Source organism: Spermophilus citellus (assembly GCF_964194105.1).
Source record: "Spermophilus citellus genome assembly, chromosome: 1".
NCBI lineage: Eukaryota > Metazoa > Chordata > Mammalia > Rodentia > Sciuridae > Spermophilus > Spermophilus citellus.
The window spans coordinates 279,864,721-279,883,777 of record NC_138182.1 but is presented as its reverse complement, the minus strand read 5'-3'; the positions used below and the strand labels follow the sequence as shown (position 1 = coordinate 279,883,777).

Here is a 19,057-nt window from a genome sequence, read left to right as displayed (position 1 = left end):
GGAACCTCCTTTTTTTTTTTTTTTAATATTTATTTTCTTTAGTTCTCGGCGGACACATCTTTGTTGGTATGCGGTGCTGAGGATCGAACCTGGGCCGCACGCATGCCAGGCGAGCGCGCTACCGCTTGAGCCACATCCCCAGCCCAGGGAACCTCCTTTCTAGGTGAGAACTTCAGCTCTCAGGCTGCACAGGTAAGCTGCAAAAGCGGCAGGAACAGACTGCGCAAGCGCAGTGCTCTTGGACGCCCCTTCAGCGCCGGGCCTCGGTGCCAGGCATGTGCGCCTGCGCTGCACCAGGGCGCGCGCGAAGGGGTGGGGGGAGCGTCTCGGTTGCCTGGATACTGAGACGCAACAGTAGCGTTGGCCCGGCTCGTGAGCGGCGGGCTGTGCTGAGTCGCTGGAGGGGCGGTTGGCTCATTTCCGGAGATCCGCAGGAGGAGCCGGTAAGACCTCGCCTCTGCGGGGAGGGCGAGCGGCCCTGGCGCTGACCGGGCCCGCTGACAGCTGCTCTCGCCCTCCCGGCAGCGTACCTACGTTCTCCCAGGCTGTAGCGGTGCGATGCCGCTTCCGGACACCATGTTCTGCGCGCAGCAGATCCACATTCCCCCGGAATTGCCTGACATCCTGAAGCAGTTCACCAAGGCTGCCATCCGCACCCAGCCCACAGACGTGCTGCAGTGGTCCGCGGGGTAAGCGCCCTCGGGCGCCGAGCCAGAGGCGGGCAGACCACGTGCCCAGCGAACCCCCTGCCCAGGCCAAGCTTCCCCTTAGCTTGGTGACATCGGTTCCAGTGTGACTGTCTAGGAACCATTGCCATCTTTTGTTCATGAGATCAGAAATTATTGCAAAAATGCACATTTATCTAGAAAATGATGGTAGTTCAGTTGTGGAGATAGACTAACGCTTACAAAGCCATCGCATTGAACAAATGTTTCCGCACTGTGTTTTAAAATCACAGCCACTTTTACTTATGAAATGATTTTTACAAGGAGGAATCTGTTAGCTCTGATCCTTATCTGCAAAGAATCGTCCCAGAGTAGTTAAGTTTGTCAGCACTTTACTCCCGAGGTCATCCTGAGGTTTTCAAGACGAGCCTGCTAGTAGGTAAACTGCCTGGTGAGCTTCACAGCCAATGAGCCTTAACAGTTCCTTGCAGCAAAAACTCATAACTTTAAATTAGTTACAAGTCAACAGATCTTAGAACCGTTAAAATCCTTTTTTATTTTTCAGAAATATTCTTTGCTCCCTCTTAAAAACAGACTTAGATACTCACTTTTTTGCTGAGTCAACATAAGTGTAAATTTAATTTTTTTCTTTAGTAACTGACAACAGATTTTGATAACTTTCTCTAACCTGTATAAACAAGGCAACTTAATTTCTTTTGGCTGTTGTAACAAATTATCACGAAATTTGACTTAACAAGCACTTATCTTTACAGTTCTGGAGACCAAAAGTCCAAAATTAGCTTTATGAGGCTAAAAGCAAAGTGGTGGCAAGGCTTTGCCCTTTCTGATGACTATGGGGAGAATCCATTCCATTTCTTTACTATTCCAATTTCAAGAACTGTATCCCTTGTATAGCTTGGGCCTTGATCTCTTCATCTTTGTAACCAGCATTTTCATTCTTTCTCTACCTTCTTCTTCTAAGCATACTTGTGACTATATTTAGGAACCATACTGATAATCCAAGGTAGTTTCACCATCTAAAACCCTTAATCAATCTTCAGAGACATGTTACCATGTAAAGTAGCAATCATAGGTTCCAGGGATTGAGACTTAGATATCTTTGAGCAGTTATTTAATCATACTAACAGAGTCACATTCTTGAATTCTTTGAAACACTTCTGTCAATTGTTTCTGAACCTCTCAATCTTCTTGCTAAAACATTATGACCTCAGGTTTTTACCATTCTTCAAGCCTAAATAAAAGATAGGGTTTATTAACACTGTACAAAAAAAAAAAAAAATTCAAGATTTCACTCTTTCTCCCCACTTGGAACACTAAATTATATTTGGCAACACTTCAGGGACAATTATTTTAAGCTTCATTTTAATTTGAAAGGCCTAATCATGAACTTTCTGAATGCACCATGCTGCTAATTCAAGAAGGAGTTTAGAGTTTAGGAGAAGAGCTGGGCATTGTTCATCAGGCTATGTGTGTGCCTCACGCGAGGCACCCAGAAGTGTGCTAGCACTGTCAGGACAAAACCTGTTAGAGAGATGTTCATAAACAACTGGAATTGGTGGAGAACTTGGTAAGTGTGAAATGAGGCTCCTGAAGGTTGAGCAGAGTGACCTGGTCTTGGGAGGATTGTGTAGGCAGAAGTTGAGGCTAAAGCAAAGCAGAGGGTGTGGAAGAGGAAGAAGTGCAGGAACAAAGGCAGTGACGGGAAGGAAAACAGGATGCCTGTGACAGTCATGCTGCCATAGGACATGCGGTAGGCATTCCTGTGTCAGGTAAGGGTTCTTTTCAAAGGAGGTCTTCAGATGGCCAAGGGTCATCTTTCTCCCAAGCCTGTCTACTCTACTGTGCTAGACAATCAGTTGTCCCTCATCATTTCATCATGCACAGCTAACTGAAGAATTGGCCGAGTGACAAAAGCTGCCCTGGTGTCCCGGGGACTGGTGGCATGTACCTTGCCAGCAGGCTTTCCCAGCCCTGCAGTTGGTGGTGGCGGTGCAGCGGTAGTGTAGGATGTTAGCCTCCAGGCCTGTACCCACTAGATGGTAGTATTACCATCCACACTTTGCCCTGACAACCTAAATTGTCTCCAGAAGTTGCCAAATGCCTTGAGTATGGAGTGGGGGGCTGGACCACAATTGGCCCCCCTTGAGGACGCTTGCTGCAGAGGCTGTATGGAACTTGGTGACTGCTCTGATTAATTGTGGGAGTAATTCCACGAAATAGTGAAAACTCTCCCTAGGACAGCAAAGCATGGCCATCCATATATGTCTGGTTCAGGGCTGTCCGCATTTTGACTTTTCCTTAAATCATTAACAAAACTAAAAAGCAGAGCAGAAATTGGCTTACATGTACAGAAGCAAATTTGAATTTGAGGATTTGAGATAAAGCATTTCTTTTAGTCTACCCAATGTATATATATTGATCCACAGGCATGTATGCTATATCTTAGAATGTTTCTAGGTCCTTGTACCTTTTACATTACCTGTGGCCTGGAGCATGCTTAGTGTGTGCTTGCCTGGCCATGCTGTCCCTTTGTTGTGTTAAAGTGAGCTCACAGGAGACGCTGCCTGATTTCCACTCCCAACACCAACCAGAGGCCAGGTGTGGGTCCCTTAACTTACTGCCCTACACTGTTTCTGTGCCTGTCTTGTCCCCAATGTAAGTAAGGGGCATTATCAATATCCCAGACAGTAACAGTTACCAGGAAACCCAAGGCAAGACAGTCTGGGCCTACTCAAGAGTGGAATACACAGCTGTTTAACATCAAATACCTTAAAAAGCAGCAAGGCCATGAAAAGGGAAGGCTGAAACCAAACTTTCAGAAGTGGAGAACTGGACTGGACCATGACACTGGACTCAGGTCTGTCCAGGGTCTGGAATCTTCTACTTCCTTTGGCCACATTTGAGGCTCAGAGCATGTGCTTGATGAGAATAGTGCATGTCCTGGGAACTCCTTCTGATGCTGACCACTAAGCCTTCCTCACTCAGTGCTTCCAGAACTCAGACAGGGCCTCCTTGTGCCCATTTGTAGACAGAGAAACCAAGGCATGTAGAGAAGTTTAAGTCAGAAAGCCAAGTGGAGGAAGGAGAACTTAAGCCCTAGCCATTGGCTATAGAACTATCCTTCCTTATCTCAGTGGTTTTCCTGGGGCATCTAAGGCACCACATGACATAGGGTGCTGCCTATGTGTTGATAAGCTTCAGAGATGTCTGCTTTTCCCAGGTATTTTTCAGCTCTGTCAAGAGGAGATCCACTTCCTGTAAAGGATAGAGTCGAGATGCCTGTGGCAACCCAGAAAGTAGACACAGGCCTGACCCAGGGACTGTTGAAAGTCCTGCACAAGCAGGTAGGCAGGGTCTGGCTGGCTTGTGTGTCTCCCAATTGTGGCATCTCTCAGAACTATGGAGCAGAACCCCATCAGGACCATGGATGGACCATGTGTTCCCTGTCCTTTCTTCAAGGTTTCCTCTACAAAGGAATGTATACATTCGGTAGACTTAACCCAAAATAGCTACTTAAGAGTAGATTCTATTTGATTTTACTTTTTTGTGGAGGCTGGTCCTGGACTTGTGATCCTCTTGCTTCAGCCTCCCGAGTAGCTGGGATTGTAGGTGTGCTCCAACACCTGGCATAGTCTTTTTTTTTTTTTTTTCCCCATGGCACTGGGGATGGAACTCAGGACCTTGAGCATGCCAGGCAACCTCACTACCACTGAGCTACACCCCCCAGCCCCATAACCTTTATTTTTAAAGTGCTTTGTTGCCATTATACACAGGGAAGTACTATGCTTCTGTGCCAGGCCCACTGTTTTCCAAAGACAGGATCTTCCCCGGACTCTCTATCTTAAGGAAAATATTCCCACTGAATTGTGTACCTTGGGGAAACAAATCCTCATTGCTCAGATTTTTCTACACAAAATTCTACTAGCAGATTGAAGAAGTTGTCAGTGTTCATAGTGTGTTTAAAATAGTGGAAGCGATTTGTTTATTTTCAGATTTTTTTTCCTAATTATTACTGTATTTAGGGGACTGGATTTTCAAAGGCTTTTATTCAGTAATTTTTTTTTTTTTTTTACTGTGAAGTATTTCAGACAAACAGTGGAGATTCACACACCCAATATCTGCTCATTTTATGAGGTCGTAACATTACGCCATATACTCTTCTCTTTTGGGATATAGAGCCTAGCGCCTGCACCCTCCCTGGGGCTGACACAGTTACTGTCAAACAGGAGAGTCCATCTCCTCAGCACTAGGCAGGTGGCTGGTGTCTTAAGTCTTTGCAGGACTGCACCATCTTATAGGTTTTCCAAACTTACATAGATGGTGACATATTGTGTTTTTAAACAGTGTTGCCACAAGAAGTATGTGGAATTAGCAGAACTTGAGAAGAAGTGGAAAAATCTGTGCCTGCCAATGGAGAGATTGAGAGCTCTCCTAGTACTGGATCATTGCGAAACGGAAATCGAGTGGATAAAATTTTTAGCATTGGGATGCAGTTCACTTGGTGGGGTATGTACATATAAATAGCATCTTAATAATTCTGTGTAATTACATGCCTGGCTTAAAAAACAAGTTTAGGTTTCAGTTGGCTAAAGGAAATACTTCATTACTTCAGTAGCTTTGTCTTAGAAATTTTTTTTCCTCAGGCAACTATGATATTTTTAGACTTATAGTTCTTTTTAAGTTAAATACTTTTGAACACCTCACTTTAAAAGATTTAATGCTTATGAGCACCTTGATTTAGATGATATTAATAGTAAATAAAATATGTGGATGCTCTTAAAATGTACCTAGGTTTTAGAAGAGAATGCAGCAATGACTCTTTATTAAAGCACATCATTTTGTAAACTGATAATGTCTCTTCTCCCCTTCTGTGGAAAGAGGCATAAAATTATTTTACACTTAAGTTACAATCCATTTTTAAAGCTAACAGATACTGTGCAACTTTGCTCAAGTTTTGCCCTAACAAGCTTAGCAATAAGACATGGGCAATCCTCAATTTGGGAAACGTGGAGTTGGTGAACCCTGGAGGTGAGGAAGAGGTGTGGAGGATGGGTGCTGAGGATGTGGGCAGAGCCTCCTGTGCACAATGGAGTCTGCTCAGCTGCAGTGTGGGAGTCAGGCTTCAGCAGCACGCTCAGCTTGGGAAGAACGGCTGGGAAAGAGAACAGGCCTGCTTCCCGCCACAGAGGAGCAATGTTGTTTTACTGCTTGCCTTCGATCTTTGTAGCCCAGGGTACATCAGTGATTAATGACTAATCCCTGCTTCACAGCCCACACTCATCCTTGATCCATGGGTAAGCCTCTTCCATTTAATTCTAATTAAAAAGAAATCACTCCATATAATAAGCACCCAGGAACCTGCTCAGCAGGGTCATTGACACACCGACACTAGCTCCAAAGACCTGTGCTTCCTCCTGCCCTGTGTCCCGGCCTGCCTGCCCAAGGCAATGACCATCCTGACCTCACACTTCCTGCTCTTTTGCCTTTAAAGAGATCCTTTTATAAGTGCCCCCAAAATATACTAAATAATGTTTGTTTTTGTTGTTGTTAATATTGTGCTGGGGATTGAACCCAGGCCCTTGTGTATGCCAGGCAAGCACTCTAGCAACTGAGCTATATTCCCAGTCCTAAATAATATATTTCTTGAATTAGTTTTAACTTTATAAAAAGATAAATATGCTGTTGGTTACCTTCTGGAACTTCTTTTCATCCCAAATGACACTGCTGCAGGGATTGGTCTGCCAGGCCACAGAACCATGTTGCTTATTTGCCAACTGTTTGGGAAGTGAATATATTACAATTCGCTGGTTATATCACTGGCTCAGTGAGAAGCCTGGTCACCTCAGGGAAGTCAGATGGAGCCTGGGGGCTTCAGGTTGAGCAACAGTTTTGAGGTATGGGTGTTTCTGATCAGCCCTGGGCTAATTTTGCCAAGGCCTGGACCTTGGTAGGCCTGGCACCCTCCAGCAGCAAAGACAGGCTCAGAAGTCTCCAGGGGACATCTCCATGGGGGATTATTGGGAATGACAAGGACAATTTCATCATTGAAGAAATTTTTTAAAAAAGATTTTTAGTTGTAGATGGACACAATACCTTTATTTTACTTATTTATGTGCTGCTGAGGATCGAACCCAGTGCCTCACGTGTGTGAGGCAAGCGCTCTACCACTGAGCCACAACCCCAGGAGAAATTTTTATGTCTCTTTGTTCATTTGGAACTTGGTGAAACCAAGATTTTAATAATACAGAATTACTATCTGATGTTTGAATTAATGTTTACAGTTTTTGCCTCTAACTTAATTGTGAAGTTTTGATTTTTAACAATGGTGAGAATAGTAGAAAAATTCATATTTTGAATTCATCTTCATAATTTCTACCTCCCAAATCATGAAAATTAAGCACTCAGTTGATTTCAAGCAAAACCAAGTCTGTTATGGAAAGTGAGGTCCCTTGTTCATGTGTATTGGTGACACTAGAGGGGGACATTTCATCAAGGATAGAGCTTTACTGTCTAAGCTGAGAACTCAGGAAAAACATTAAAAATGACAAGCATTCCTTTGCTTTCTTCCTATAACTTGTTACTCTGTCCTTAGGGAATCAATTTTACCAAAAGGCCCAGGTGTGGTCATTGTGTATTTCCTCCTGTCCCCAAACCTAAGCCACCTGTGGCAGCAGGACTTTCCACTCACTTTGCTTCCTCTCAGGCCCAGGGCTCCTTCCTGGCTGTGAAAGCCATGGCCACGCCTGCCAGGTGAGGTGTGAAGGTGATACTTTGGTCCCCAGGAGCTCCTGTGGGAGTGCCCAAACTGGCCTCTCCCCGCCCCACACCTGCCAAGTGTGACTCCTGTCACGTTTGCCATGTGAGTGGGTGGGCAGTCTTGTGCTGTGGGTGCCGGGGTGCCCTGAGAACAGCTGACAGGAATGAAAGAGCCTTAAACCCTGCTCTCAGGAATCACTGTTGTCAGATTAACCCAGTTTAAGCTCTCTAGAGACTAGAAACCTCTGCCTGAATTTCTGAGTCATGTGTATTATTCATTTGTTCCTTCGTTTCTTCACTCCCCAGTTTTTGCTGAGCACTGTTTGTATGCAGCCTTGCTGGATGAGGTCTGAGTATCCCCGAGTGTCTGTGTGGCCAAGGCTTCTACTCTAGGGTGGTGGTACTGGGAGTGGTAGGACCTTTAAGCAGAGGGGCCTAGTTGGGGGGCCTTTGGTCATTGGGCTGGCCCTTGAAGGGGATCAATGTGATTCTTGAGTGAGCCTTTGATGGTTTTGGCAAAAGGAGTGAGCCTGCCTCTCCCTCTGGCTTCCTGTGTGAGATGAACTGGCAGTCCCACCACCTTGAGCCACTGTCATTGTAGGCCCTCACCAGAAGTGAACCAATGCCCCCACCTCAGCCTGACCTCAGCCTTGGGACCTCCACAACTGTGAGCTAAACAGACTCTTCTCGGGCTGGGGATGTGGCTCAAGCGGTAGCGTGCTCGCCTGGCATGCGTGCAGCCCGGGTTCCATCCTCAGCACCACATACCAACAAAGATGTTGTGTCCTCCGAGAACTAAAAAATAAATATTAAAAATTCTCTCTCTCTCTCTCTCCTCTCACTCTCTCTTAAAAAAAAAGTTTAAAAAAAATAAATAAACAGACTCTTCTCTTCATGGGTAGCTGTAGGTATCTCATCATAGTGAGGAAAAGCTGGGCAACTCAGGTTCTAAGCTGGAGATTCTGGAGTGCACTTTCTGGGCTTGTGTCCTCAGACTCTTGCAGTTGATGTTCTTCGATACCCTTGGATCCCTGGAACACAGCTCCAGGTATCCTGTTGAAAGCTATGAATTTGGGTTAAGGGACATTGAGAGGTGCTCAGTCAGTCAGCCAGGTGGACGTGGATGTGAACTTGCTGTCTGAGGCTGTCGTGAGATAGAGTCTTTCCCAGGGTCCTGATATGCATGTCTGGTGACATCACATTTACACGTTGGGACTTTATCTTCACATTCCATGGATGGTCCTAAGCCTTAATGCAGTGGACCAGATGTCTTGTTTGTAGCCTGGGGATCTTTTTTTAAAGCATAAGAAAATTGTGAACTGAGCCTTTTATCTTCAGACACTCTCTAAATCTATAATGAAAAAACAGCCAGACAATGAACAAGGAATATAGTCGAACCTCAAAATGTAGTTGAGCTTTATTAGCCACAGAAGCATCCCTCTTTGGTTGTAATAGGAAGAAGGTGTGGGTGTAATGTGGTTCCATCTGAACTATTGCCTACAACAGTGGGCATGGTCTCTAGGGATCTTAGCTCAGGCTAGAACGTGCAGGACCCTTCTTATGTTTTGGATCCAGTCCTCCCAATGGCTTTGGAGGAGAGACTGCTGCACGTTAGGCTGGTGAGCTGTGGTGGAGACGGGCTAAGAACCTGAGGTCAGGTAACTGGGAAGTGAGGGGTGCTGGGGTCCCTGCCAGTGACTCTGTATTGACCCAGGAAGGTTAGGGCCACTTCAGGAGAGTTCATGCTTGGGAATTCCTATTTCAGAGAATGAGAACTCCCTAGGGTTAGCAGTAATATCATTTTATATCCTAAAATTATTCAGGAGTGTTCACTGCCAGCCTGACAGCATGTACCCTGGAGTGTGTAGAGCACTGTCCTCATTTGCTGGCCCTGGGTGACAGCCACCTGTCCCAGCAATGGAGCCGCATCCTGGCTTACTGTTCCCTGCCACTTGCCCTTCAGGCTTCTCCCAAAAGGACCCAAAGACTATTCTGAAGGGTCCCAAAAAAGGCCAGCAGAAATCTTAACCCACCACCCACCATGAGGGTGAGCCTCAGGCCACGAGTAGGTGGAGCCCACTGTCCCCACAGCGGAAGGAGCTGCCCTGGGGTTCCTGGGATGGGTGGGCCTAGCTCTGCCACCGTGGAAGGGGGGCGTGCACTCCCTGGAATTGTCACTGGGTCCACTTCAGCTTCTTGGGCGTTGAGTTGTGCTGAGACCACAGCCCAGCCACCTGTGGAACACTCGTAATTCTGGGCCTCCCACCAAAGCCCCCAGAACAACAAAAAAGAGAACCTATGAGGATGATAAAATGGGACGGGAAGAGCCTTGGGCTTTTAATGGGGCTCTGGTTCTAAGGACACCATCACCTGGCCTCCACCCTGCCCCAGCTGCCCTCCTGTAAAGGGCTCAAAGGTACCCCCTGGAGGTGTGAGGTGACAGTTCTTCAGAGGCTTTGTGTGTTACCATGGGAGCAGCTGTGACCTTGAAGCTGTGAGGAATCCTCCCTCCGGGGTTTTTCCACTTTCAGATTACGGATGAGGCAGAAATACTTGGTTCTAAACAAAGTGTAGCTGGGCTGGGTGGTGCATGCTTATAATCCCAGTGGCTGGGGAGGCTAAGGCTGGAGGATCTCAAGTTCAAGGCCAGCATCAGCAAGCTTAATGAGGCCCTAAAAAAAGAGACAGGAATGTGGCTCAGCAGTAAAAGCTCCTCTAGGTTCAATTCCCAGTATTAAAAAAAAAAAAAAAAAAAAGGCAGCTCTCCAGCCCCCTGGCCCCAGGATATCTCAAGCCCTTAAGAATAATGGTGGGAGGTTAAGAGTGGGTCCTCTGGCTGGCAATGAAGTGGCTGTACTTCCTACAGCCCTTTGGAGTTGAGAGTTATGTTTATAAGAAACTTAACTCTCAGTAAGATCAAGCAAGTTGCTTTATGAGTCCTTTTGGATATAAAAGTTGCTGCATATCTTATTGTCAGGACTGTCGGCACCAGCAGCGTCATTACGCCTTTGCAGAGCTGTGATGCTGGAGTGTTTTGATGTATTTTTCCTTAAATACCTCCTCTTCCGAAGCCTCGAAGCCTCGCGGCAGCAGGTCTCATCTGCCTGCTCCATGATGCCAACTGCTTCCTTCCCCTGACTCACAGCGCCAGCCTGCGAGTCCCCCTCTCCTGATGTCTTGCTTCCGTTTGTGTCGGATATGAAAGCACATTCCAGCATACCAGCACGTCTTTGAAAAGTTTCAAGTCAGGAACAGGGATTATAAAACAGCTTTATTTTTAGCAGCTCCTCCCTCGAGGCCAGTCTTTTAAGGGAATGGTGTGTGTGGAGGTGTCCGCCTCTCTGCAGAGTGAAGACACCTTTTTTTCTAATGAGTGTCACTTGGCCCTTCCATGCTAGGCTGACTGATAGCTATTCTGGACCCTTGTGTCACATTCCTGCCAGGGCCAAGGCACCAGAGATTGGCTCTACTCAGGCAGTCCTCTCCTCCGCCCAGGTCTGGATCTAGGAATGTGGGGTGTCAATGTCCCTGCCTCTCGCCCCCCGAGCCAGTGCAGTGGACCCTAAGGTGGCCCACTTTCTGCCTTGGGCTGGGTGACCTTGGAAAATGACTGAGCCTCTCTGGTCCCCACCATTCCTTTGTGAACTGAGGATAATGACATCCTCACTGCTCTCAGGGACTGAGGAGTGGACAGGGCACCAGAATCAAGCTCTTCGATGGTGCTAGTCTCTGCTGGTTACTGGTGACTGCATGCCACCCTGTCCAAGGGCCTCATCTCTGTCCTGCAAACTTGTGCGCACTGAGGACAGCAGGTTACTCCCCATGACAGTCCATGCTGAGGCCAGTGTGTGACTTGCGGCTGCACCTGTCCTACGTCTGCAACTTCCGTGTGGGACTGTCTCTGCTCCTCCCACCTCTGGTGCTCTATGCTCACGCAGCACATCTTTTCCTGCTTTCCCTCTTGCTAAGAGTCATTCTGGGCTTGCTGCAAATGCCATCTTTATTCTCCTTAGCAGCCTGGTGATGTTTTCATATTCTGCTGTTTAGGGGCAAGAGAGCCCTAATTTGTGATGTCTTCCAGTCCATGTGGTGTAAATCCCCCAGCCCAGTTCCATTCCAGCTACCAACGGGAGGTGTCTAGCTGACACAACTCCTGGAGGGGTCAGTGGCTCGGGGGGCCCTGGAGTGCACCACTGCCACCTGTACCCCCAGTGTCCAGCTTTGGCTCTGCCACTCCTCCCAAGTGCTCCTGTGAAGCCCTCTGGTGGGAATGCAGTCCTCCCCTCCTCCTCCCCGACCTTGGACAGCCGAGCACTCTGTCCACCTTCAAGCACTTTCCTCTACTCACCATTGGTCCCACCTCCTGTACCCCTCCTCCTGTTTCCAGCTGCCCCCTTGGTGATCTCTCATCTCCCCGGCTCTTGGCGGATAGCACGCCATTTTCTGTCTACCCTCCTTCGGCTCTAAGAGATACCTTGTCCACTTGGGCAGACTCTCTCAAATAGGGTGACCCCACCTGAGCCACCGGATGAGCTCCAGGCCTGAATACCCAACTTGGCCAGTGTTTGCACAGGGATGCCTAACATACATGCCAACTGACACTGCCCAGAAGTGAGCCCCTTTTCTGTGCTCAGGACTCCCCATCTCCCCTCCCGTCAGTGGTGAATCAGCCTTCCAGCTGTGCAGGCCTAGAACCTTGGGGGTCACCGCTCACGGTTCTGCCTCTCACACCACCGTGGGCAAGCTCTGTTAGCCCAGAGTCCTGCCCGGCTCCCAGTGTGGCCTCTGCTCCACTGTCCCAGTGGCCTCCTTGTTGGGTGCCTGGCTTCCACACACCTGGCTTCAGCTAAGAGGGTCTCTCCATACTGCTCATCTCTGTTTCAATTCTTTAACCCCTTCCCATAGTACACGGGAGAAGCCAAGGCTCCCTTGCCCTGCGAGAACTCCCAAGATCGGCATCCACCCACCCTCTGACTTGCTCTAGCTACTCAGAAGTGAGCCCAGAGTGAGCTCAGGCTGTTCCTGAGCACCCACGCTTCCCTGGAATTCTGCAGCGTCCTCTGGCTGGCCTCTTCCTCTCTGAGGCTTTACTTAATGTCACTGCTCAGCTGGACCCTCCCGGACCCTCCGCTCCAGTGCCTCCTGCCTGTGCTCAGACGCATCCCCTTCTTGAGGGCGCTGGGGCCCAGGTGTTCTGCCCTCGAACCACACTCTGACCTACAGGAGAGCAGGTGTTAGGCATCCGGTGGCAGCCTCCCTCCCTGGGGGCCACAGTGGGCACAGGGCGAGTATGGAGTGCAGCGAGGAGAGCTCTGTGCTGGTGTTGGCCAGGGCTGTTAGGTGCGGCCTCTCTCGGAGTTTGCCTTCAAGCATCCTCATCCTCAGCCCAGCAGTCAGGCAGGGGGCGGGGGTGGCTCTGGCAAGGAAGGGCTCTGGAGAACCCACCCAGGGTGGAGATGGAGTGCTGGTCCCCAGCCACCTGCAGGATTGGAACGTCAGTTCCTCAGTGCATCTGGAAGAGTGTTGAAGTCTGCAGGGTGTTTGTCCTGATGTAAAAGAAAACAAGGAGACCAGGGCTATGTATTTGGTTTAGTAAAAGATAGCATTCTATTGTTATGGATTTTTTTCATCTTTAGAAAAAAAAACAAAACCTTTTTTTCCAACAAGGATTAGTTGAAAGGAGTAGGAGATGAGAGCCCTGGTCCAGTGGTGTGCACTCCAGAACCTCTGGTCTCCTGAGGAAATCTGTGGCCCATCAGCTGGGCCTGCTGGGGCTTCTAGAGAGGCAGGTGCTCTGGTGACCTGTGCCTTGTCGGGGTGGAAGGCAGAAGGAGGATGGGGTGCAGGCCAGGATGGGGCCGGTGTCTCGGGGACCCAGACAGTGGGACTCCATGAGTGAGATACATCGTGGATAGGGGAGAAGAAAGGCCTGGGGTTCTCCTCAGCCAACACAGCCATGGAGCCTCTGTGTGAGCAAGGACAGAGCCTGGGCAGCAGGGCCCTCCTTGAAGACGTGCAGGCTGCCTACCCTGTTAGCCCTGCCCGCAACAGGCAGCATCTCTGGTCAGTAACAGATTCCTTCGTTCCTTGGCACCACCCTGAATGGGACACCATAGTTCTGCACTGGCTTACAAAGGTCATCACAGAGGGGCTGGGAGTGTGGGGGTTGGGGTGTGGCTGGGGGTGTGGCTCTGTGGCATAAGATGAAAATCTGTGAATTAACACTTTTTCTAGTCACTTGCATCTCTACCAAACATTTTTTTAATATTTATATTTTAGTTGTAGGTGGACACACAATATCTATTTCATTTTTATGTGGTGCTAAGGATTGAACCCAGTGCCTCACGTGTGCTAGGTGAGCACTCTGCCACTCAGCCCCAGCCCCAGCCCCAGCCCCCAACATTTCCTTTTTATTTCTCACCATGGAAGTTGCATATCTATCTAGCTTTTAATTCAGAGGGAGACCATACTTTCCAGAATTTCTATAGAATGTGCTTGAGGGTTTCTTTGGCTGCTATCAGCAACTCAGAGTAATCCTCTCCCCATGGTGTTTTAGTCACTGAACACGGCCATGAAGCACGTCTGCGAGATCCTCACCCAGGACCCTGAGGGTGGGCCTGCACGGATCCCGTTCGAGACTTTTTCCTTTGTCTACCGCTACTTGGCTGGGTTGGATCCAGACATCATGGAGATGGATGTGGAATCCTATCTTATGGGTTTAAAGGAAAGCGTGTAAGTATAGCACTGTTGGATCCAGGTATGATGACTGTGGAGAATTTTATTTCTCCACTTTTCTATCTTCTGAAAGTCATTCCATCCAAGCCCGCCCTTGACATGTACGCAGCCCAAGACATGTCTAAGTGGAACTACAAGCCAGACGCCATCAGTGAAAGCAGCTAGCCATCCAGCCTTGGTCACAGCCTTATCAGTGTGGGACTTAGGTTCTGTTTTATTAGACTTCAGAAGGAGAAATTGTGTCCAGTCACCAGAAATGGTCTGTCCTGAGCTTATCCTGGCTCTAATGTACAGTATGTCAGTGGTTTCAACTGTAGCCCATTGACAGTGAGATGGGTCAAATTCACCTCATCACAGAGCAGCACAGAGGTTGGCCTCACTGTGGGACTGGAGTGCCAGGACCCAGGGCTGCCTGCATACACCTGAGACGTCACTGTCGTCGCACAGTTCCCGTTTGGAGGAACATGTAACTTGGCGCTGTTACACTGCATTTTCTTACTGTGTTAGTACTGGACATGAGTGAAGGATCGCAGATGCTTTTGACCACTTCTCAAAATTGTCCTTGGGCTTGTGTCTTCTTTTTCTAGTAAGTGGCCTCCCACATCTGAGGTGTGGCTACTCCCACATCTGAGCTCTGTTGAGCAGTGAGATGCTCCATGATTCTCCAGGTCCAGAAGCGGCGGAGCATCCATTTTGGGGGGTTCCCAGAAATCTGAGATCTCTCCAGATTACTTTTGGGAGAGAGTGGCACCATGAAAGTGGTGTGGGTATGTGGAGGGGACAGAGGTGGCCAGCGACTGCCACAGGCACAGGGAGATAAGCCAGACTGCAGCAGTGATGGTGGGGAGGAGGTGGGAGAATGCACTGTGGCCTGCCCTGCAGGGCTGGGGGGGAGCACCTGGCAAGGGCACAGCATTGGTTCCACTCCGAGGGGTAGGGGCTGAAGATGAGCAGGACATTAAGTGGCTCCTACCAGGAGTCTCATGTACCCCACACCATGAAACCCCCACCCCCAAAGCCCAAGAAAAATCGTGAATGGACCTGGGGGCCGAAGAGATCATGCCTGGCCAGATGCAGCCCTGAGTGGGATTCGTGCAGATCCTGGAGTTTTTGCTCCTTCAAATGAGAGGAAATAGCAAAGCAGCAAACTCTGGAATGTACAGGTCACTGGAGCCAGGCTGCCCACCACCCCTCTCCACTCCTCTGCCTAGTCAGCAGCTCATCTGTTCATCCCAGGACTCACCGATCCATCCACTTACCTGCTCCTTGCTTGGTTCCAAGTGTTCTGGAGCCCCAGGATCTCCCAGGAGGAAGATGCAGGACATTGCAGGACACTGCATGCAGCGATGGGCTATGTGGGCTTGACTGTCCTGAAACCTGTGGCCTCAGGTGCAAGAAAGAAACAGGCTGGGCCAGGTTGGCCTAGGCAGCCAGGAGCGCTGGCTCAAGAAACAACTAGAGGCGGGTTGCTTGGGCCCCTGGATAGTCTCTGACTCCTCCCTTCCCATGGCCAGAGGGCTCCAGTCATTGGGTACTGCCCAAGGGTAAAGAACAACACATAGCGTTCATCTTTGCACCTCAGAAGAAGGGCCCATTATCATACAAGGAAATAGCAGGTTTGATTTTGGGTGGTAGAAATGACTGCTGAGAGGCCCTAAGTAGCCAGTTTTTAAGATAGTTGTTTTAAATTGTAAAGCATTTGATCAAAATTATGTTGTGTGTGGTGAGAAAGTGCTGATGGTGTCTTCCTCTGTTTCCCATCCAGAGACTCCAGAAAGAATGGCATGATAGGACTTTCGGATTTCTACGTTCCAAGGAGGATACTTTCTTGAAGAGAAAGCTCTGAAGACACAGGCTGTTAATACAGAGAAGAACACATTTTCATTTCAAAATAGTGCTTTTGGAAAACTTGGCATCAAATACAACTTGTCATTAACCACTTACAGCTAGCATGAGTTATTCTCTTTTCAGGGAGATTCAGTGTGGCAGATGCTTCACAGAGCCACCTTCCCGACTGCCCTTCACCATGTCTTGTAACAGGGACCTTGAATGTGACAGTCATAGCAGTAAGCAGTGTGTTTCAGTAAAATAATGTATTGGGGTTCTGCAGGGTAGGAGGGGAGGGTGATGGGCACTTGATTATGGGGCACTGTCTTTTTAATGTTTTTTTTGACTGTGGTTTACCATATTAAGAATTTTTGCATCATCTATGTTCATCAAGGATATTGGTCTGAAGTTTTCTTTCCTTGATATGTCTTTGGTTTTGGTATCAGGGTGATGCTGGCTTCATAGAATGAGTTCTATTTCATGGAATAATTTGAGGAGGATTGGTAATAGTTCTTCTTTAAAAGTCTGGTAGAACTTGACTGAGAATTCATCCAGTCCTGGGTTTTTCTTTGTTGGAAGGATTTTGGCAGCTGCTTCAATTTCATTACTTGCTATTAATCTGTTTAAGTTTTCTAATATCCTTATGGTTCAATTTGGGTAGGTCAGATTTCTAGGAATTTGTCAATATCTTCAAGATTTTTTAGCTCATTGGAATATAAATTTCCAAAATAGTTTCTGATGATCCTTTGGATATTAGTAGTGTCTGTGGCAATATTTTCCATTTTTTCTGGGATTTTGTCAATTTGAGTTTCTTGGGGACCCTCCCTTGGTGGCTGGCCTACTCTGATCTTTCCCTGCCCACCACCTGCCGACACCCCCTGCTCTCTATGGCTGTCCCCCGCTCCCCGAGGTGGGCCCTCCTCTCTCAGAACCCCAGCCTGGGTAGTAAGCGAGAAGCGCACACCTGGGCCTGCTGTGTGCTGGGATCCACTCTAGAGCAGGCCCTGGGCCTTTTGTAACCGGGAGTTGCCTTCCTCATCTGGGCTCTGCGTCTCCAGGTGACCTCATGACCTGATGGTGATGAGAGTTCTGCCCCTCTGGCTGCCCTCCTGGCCCTGGGCCTTCTCCTGAGCCACGGTAGCAGAGTAGCTTCCCACCCACTGGGCCACCTGCCCAGAGGCGGCCTTGGCTGCTTGGTCTGTTCTTGTGCTCACCCCGTGCTGCTGCCCTGTGCTGCTCACTGGGAGGTGCTGCTGTTCGCCTCACAGGCAGGGCAAGTACAGGGATCCAGGCCTTCGTGCACTGGCTCAGGGCCAGTCCTGGTCCTCGGGGCTCCTTGGACAGGAGCTGAAAAATGCCTTGCCATTGGGGCTGGCTGTCCTGGTTACTCCATCTTCTCCATTCCCCTGAAAAATGGGCTCTGCAGAACTGACTCTCTGAAGCACTCTGCTTCAGGGACTGTGTTAAAAAACGTTCCTGAGCTCGGGAGGCTGAGGCTGGAGGATGGCAAGTTGAGGCTAGCCTCAGCAACTTAGTGAGACCCTATCTCAAAATAGATTAAATAAAAAAGGACTGGGGATGTGGTTTGGTGGTAGAGTACTCCTGGGCTCAACCTCGAGTATGGCAACCATAACAACACAGAAGGGTAGCTAGGATTAGTTTTAATTGGGATGGGCAGACAGCAAAGGAAATGAGCATTGTAAAGGAAGAAGTTTATGGAAACAGGAGGTGCAGCCCCTTTGTAGGCCACATGTCACAAGACCAGGGACCATCAGGAAGCAGAAGAGGGCCAGGAGTCTTGGACTGGAGTGTCTTGGGAGGGATGGACAGGGCAGGGTCAGGACAGTAGGGGAGCCCAGAGTGAGAGTTTGAATGCTCTGGGACCCAGGGAGGCCCTAGGTGTGTGGACCCCACTGGGTTGATCTAAAGCAGTGGGTATGGACTGTGTGTGCCTCGCAGGAAGCACGCTGCGGGGGTGTGGGCTCCAGTTTGTGTATCAAGGTTTCGTCACAGAGTAATGAGCTGGCCCTGGGAGGGGCTGTGCTCTCCAGGATCAAAGCCTCAGGTGCCAGGGCATCAAGAAGACAGAAAATCAAAGAATCATCGCAGGGAGGAGAGGGCCTTCCAGTGTGACAGCTCCCAGGAGCCAGAAGCCTGTTCACGTCTGGCCTCCCCTGGGGCCTGTGGCTTCCTGGGAGACTCTGCTCTCTGGCTAACTGGGTGCTGGCTGGTGCTCTGGCTATCAATTTCACAGCAAGGTAACTGTCATGGGGTGGAGGACCAAATGAGTCCCTCCTGAACTTGGAGGGACAGCTTTTGTGGTGTCACTGGGCCTGCCTGCTAGGTACCTGTCAGTATAAATGGGAATGAGACTCGCTGTCATTCTATCTCATAGGGAGCCGATGGGGACGGGAAGTCGAACCCCCCACCTCCTCTAGTCACCCAAAGACACTGCTGACCCGCCCAGCTGGCTGAAGTCACAGCACAGCTCCCGGCCCATGGAGATGGGTTTGGGTAGGAGCTTTGAAAGACTTGGTGGAAGCTGACTCCTGTCTGTGACCTCTAGTGTGGAATTGTGAACTCATAAAAGATAAACCAGGGCACATTATGAGAAAAGTCATGAGGTGTTTCAGGAATGAAAAGAATGAGGCACTGTGACAGGGGTGGCTAAGCCAGCCCTGCTGGGGAGCTGGCTCTGGGTTCTGTGCCTTGAAAAAGCCTTTGCCCCCAAGGCAAGCTGTTCCTAGGGCGGCGTTCTCACAGGCCTGGGAAGAGCATTCTGGAGTTTGGTTGGTGCCAGCGCTCTGGCCTGGGGCTCAGAGCAGACGTTTGTTTCCTGGCAGTTCTGGGCTGAAGTCCCAGGTCAAGGTGTGGGCAGGCTGGTTCTTCCAGAGGAGTGTGGATGCTGCTTCTCCCATGTGTGGCATGGCCGCCCCTCTGTGTGCCCATGTCACACTCCACTCCCATGTGAGACGATGCAAGGTTCAGAGGGAGTAACTGAGTGGGAACTGAAGTGGCGGGTGTGGCTGGAGGAGGGGGAATTGCAGCCTGGC

At 49.1% G+C, this 19,057-nt stretch overlaps 1 protein-coding gene across 1 annotated transcript; it reads left to right on the top strand.

Moving 5' to 3' along the window:
- The first annotated feature begins 329 nt into the window (after window positions 1-329).
- ROPN1L (rhophilin associated tail protein 1 like) lies at window positions 330-16,049 on the top strand. The gene is made up of 6 exons (XM_081303106.1): window positions 330-443; window positions 526-689; window positions 3,907-4,030; window positions 5,031-5,192; window positions 13,999-14,174; window positions 15,943-16,049. The coding sequence occupies exons 2-6, from the start codon at window positions 559-561 to the stop codon at window positions 16,007-16,009; spliced, it is 660 nt and encodes a 219-aa protein (XP_081159232.1). The 5' UTR covers window positions 330-443; window positions 526-558; the 3' UTR covers window positions 16,010-16,049.
- The last annotated feature ends 3,008 nt before the right edge of the window (window positions 16,050-19,057 follow it).

Bases quoted from the DNA above. Each gene is read 5' to 3' on its own strand.
- ROPN1L (XM_081303106.1), top strand. From the start codon at position 559: ATGCCGCTTCCGGACACCATGTTCTGCGCGCAGCAGATCCACATTCCC. The intron at 4,031-5,030 runs GTAGGCAGGGTC...GTTTTTAAACAG, and splicing joins TGAAAGTCCTGCACAAGCAG to TGTTGCCACAAGAAGTATGT. The intron at 14,175-15,942 runs GTAAGTATAGCA...TTTCCCATCCAG, and splicing joins ATGGGTTTAAAGGAAAGCGT to AGACTCCAGAAAGAATGGCA.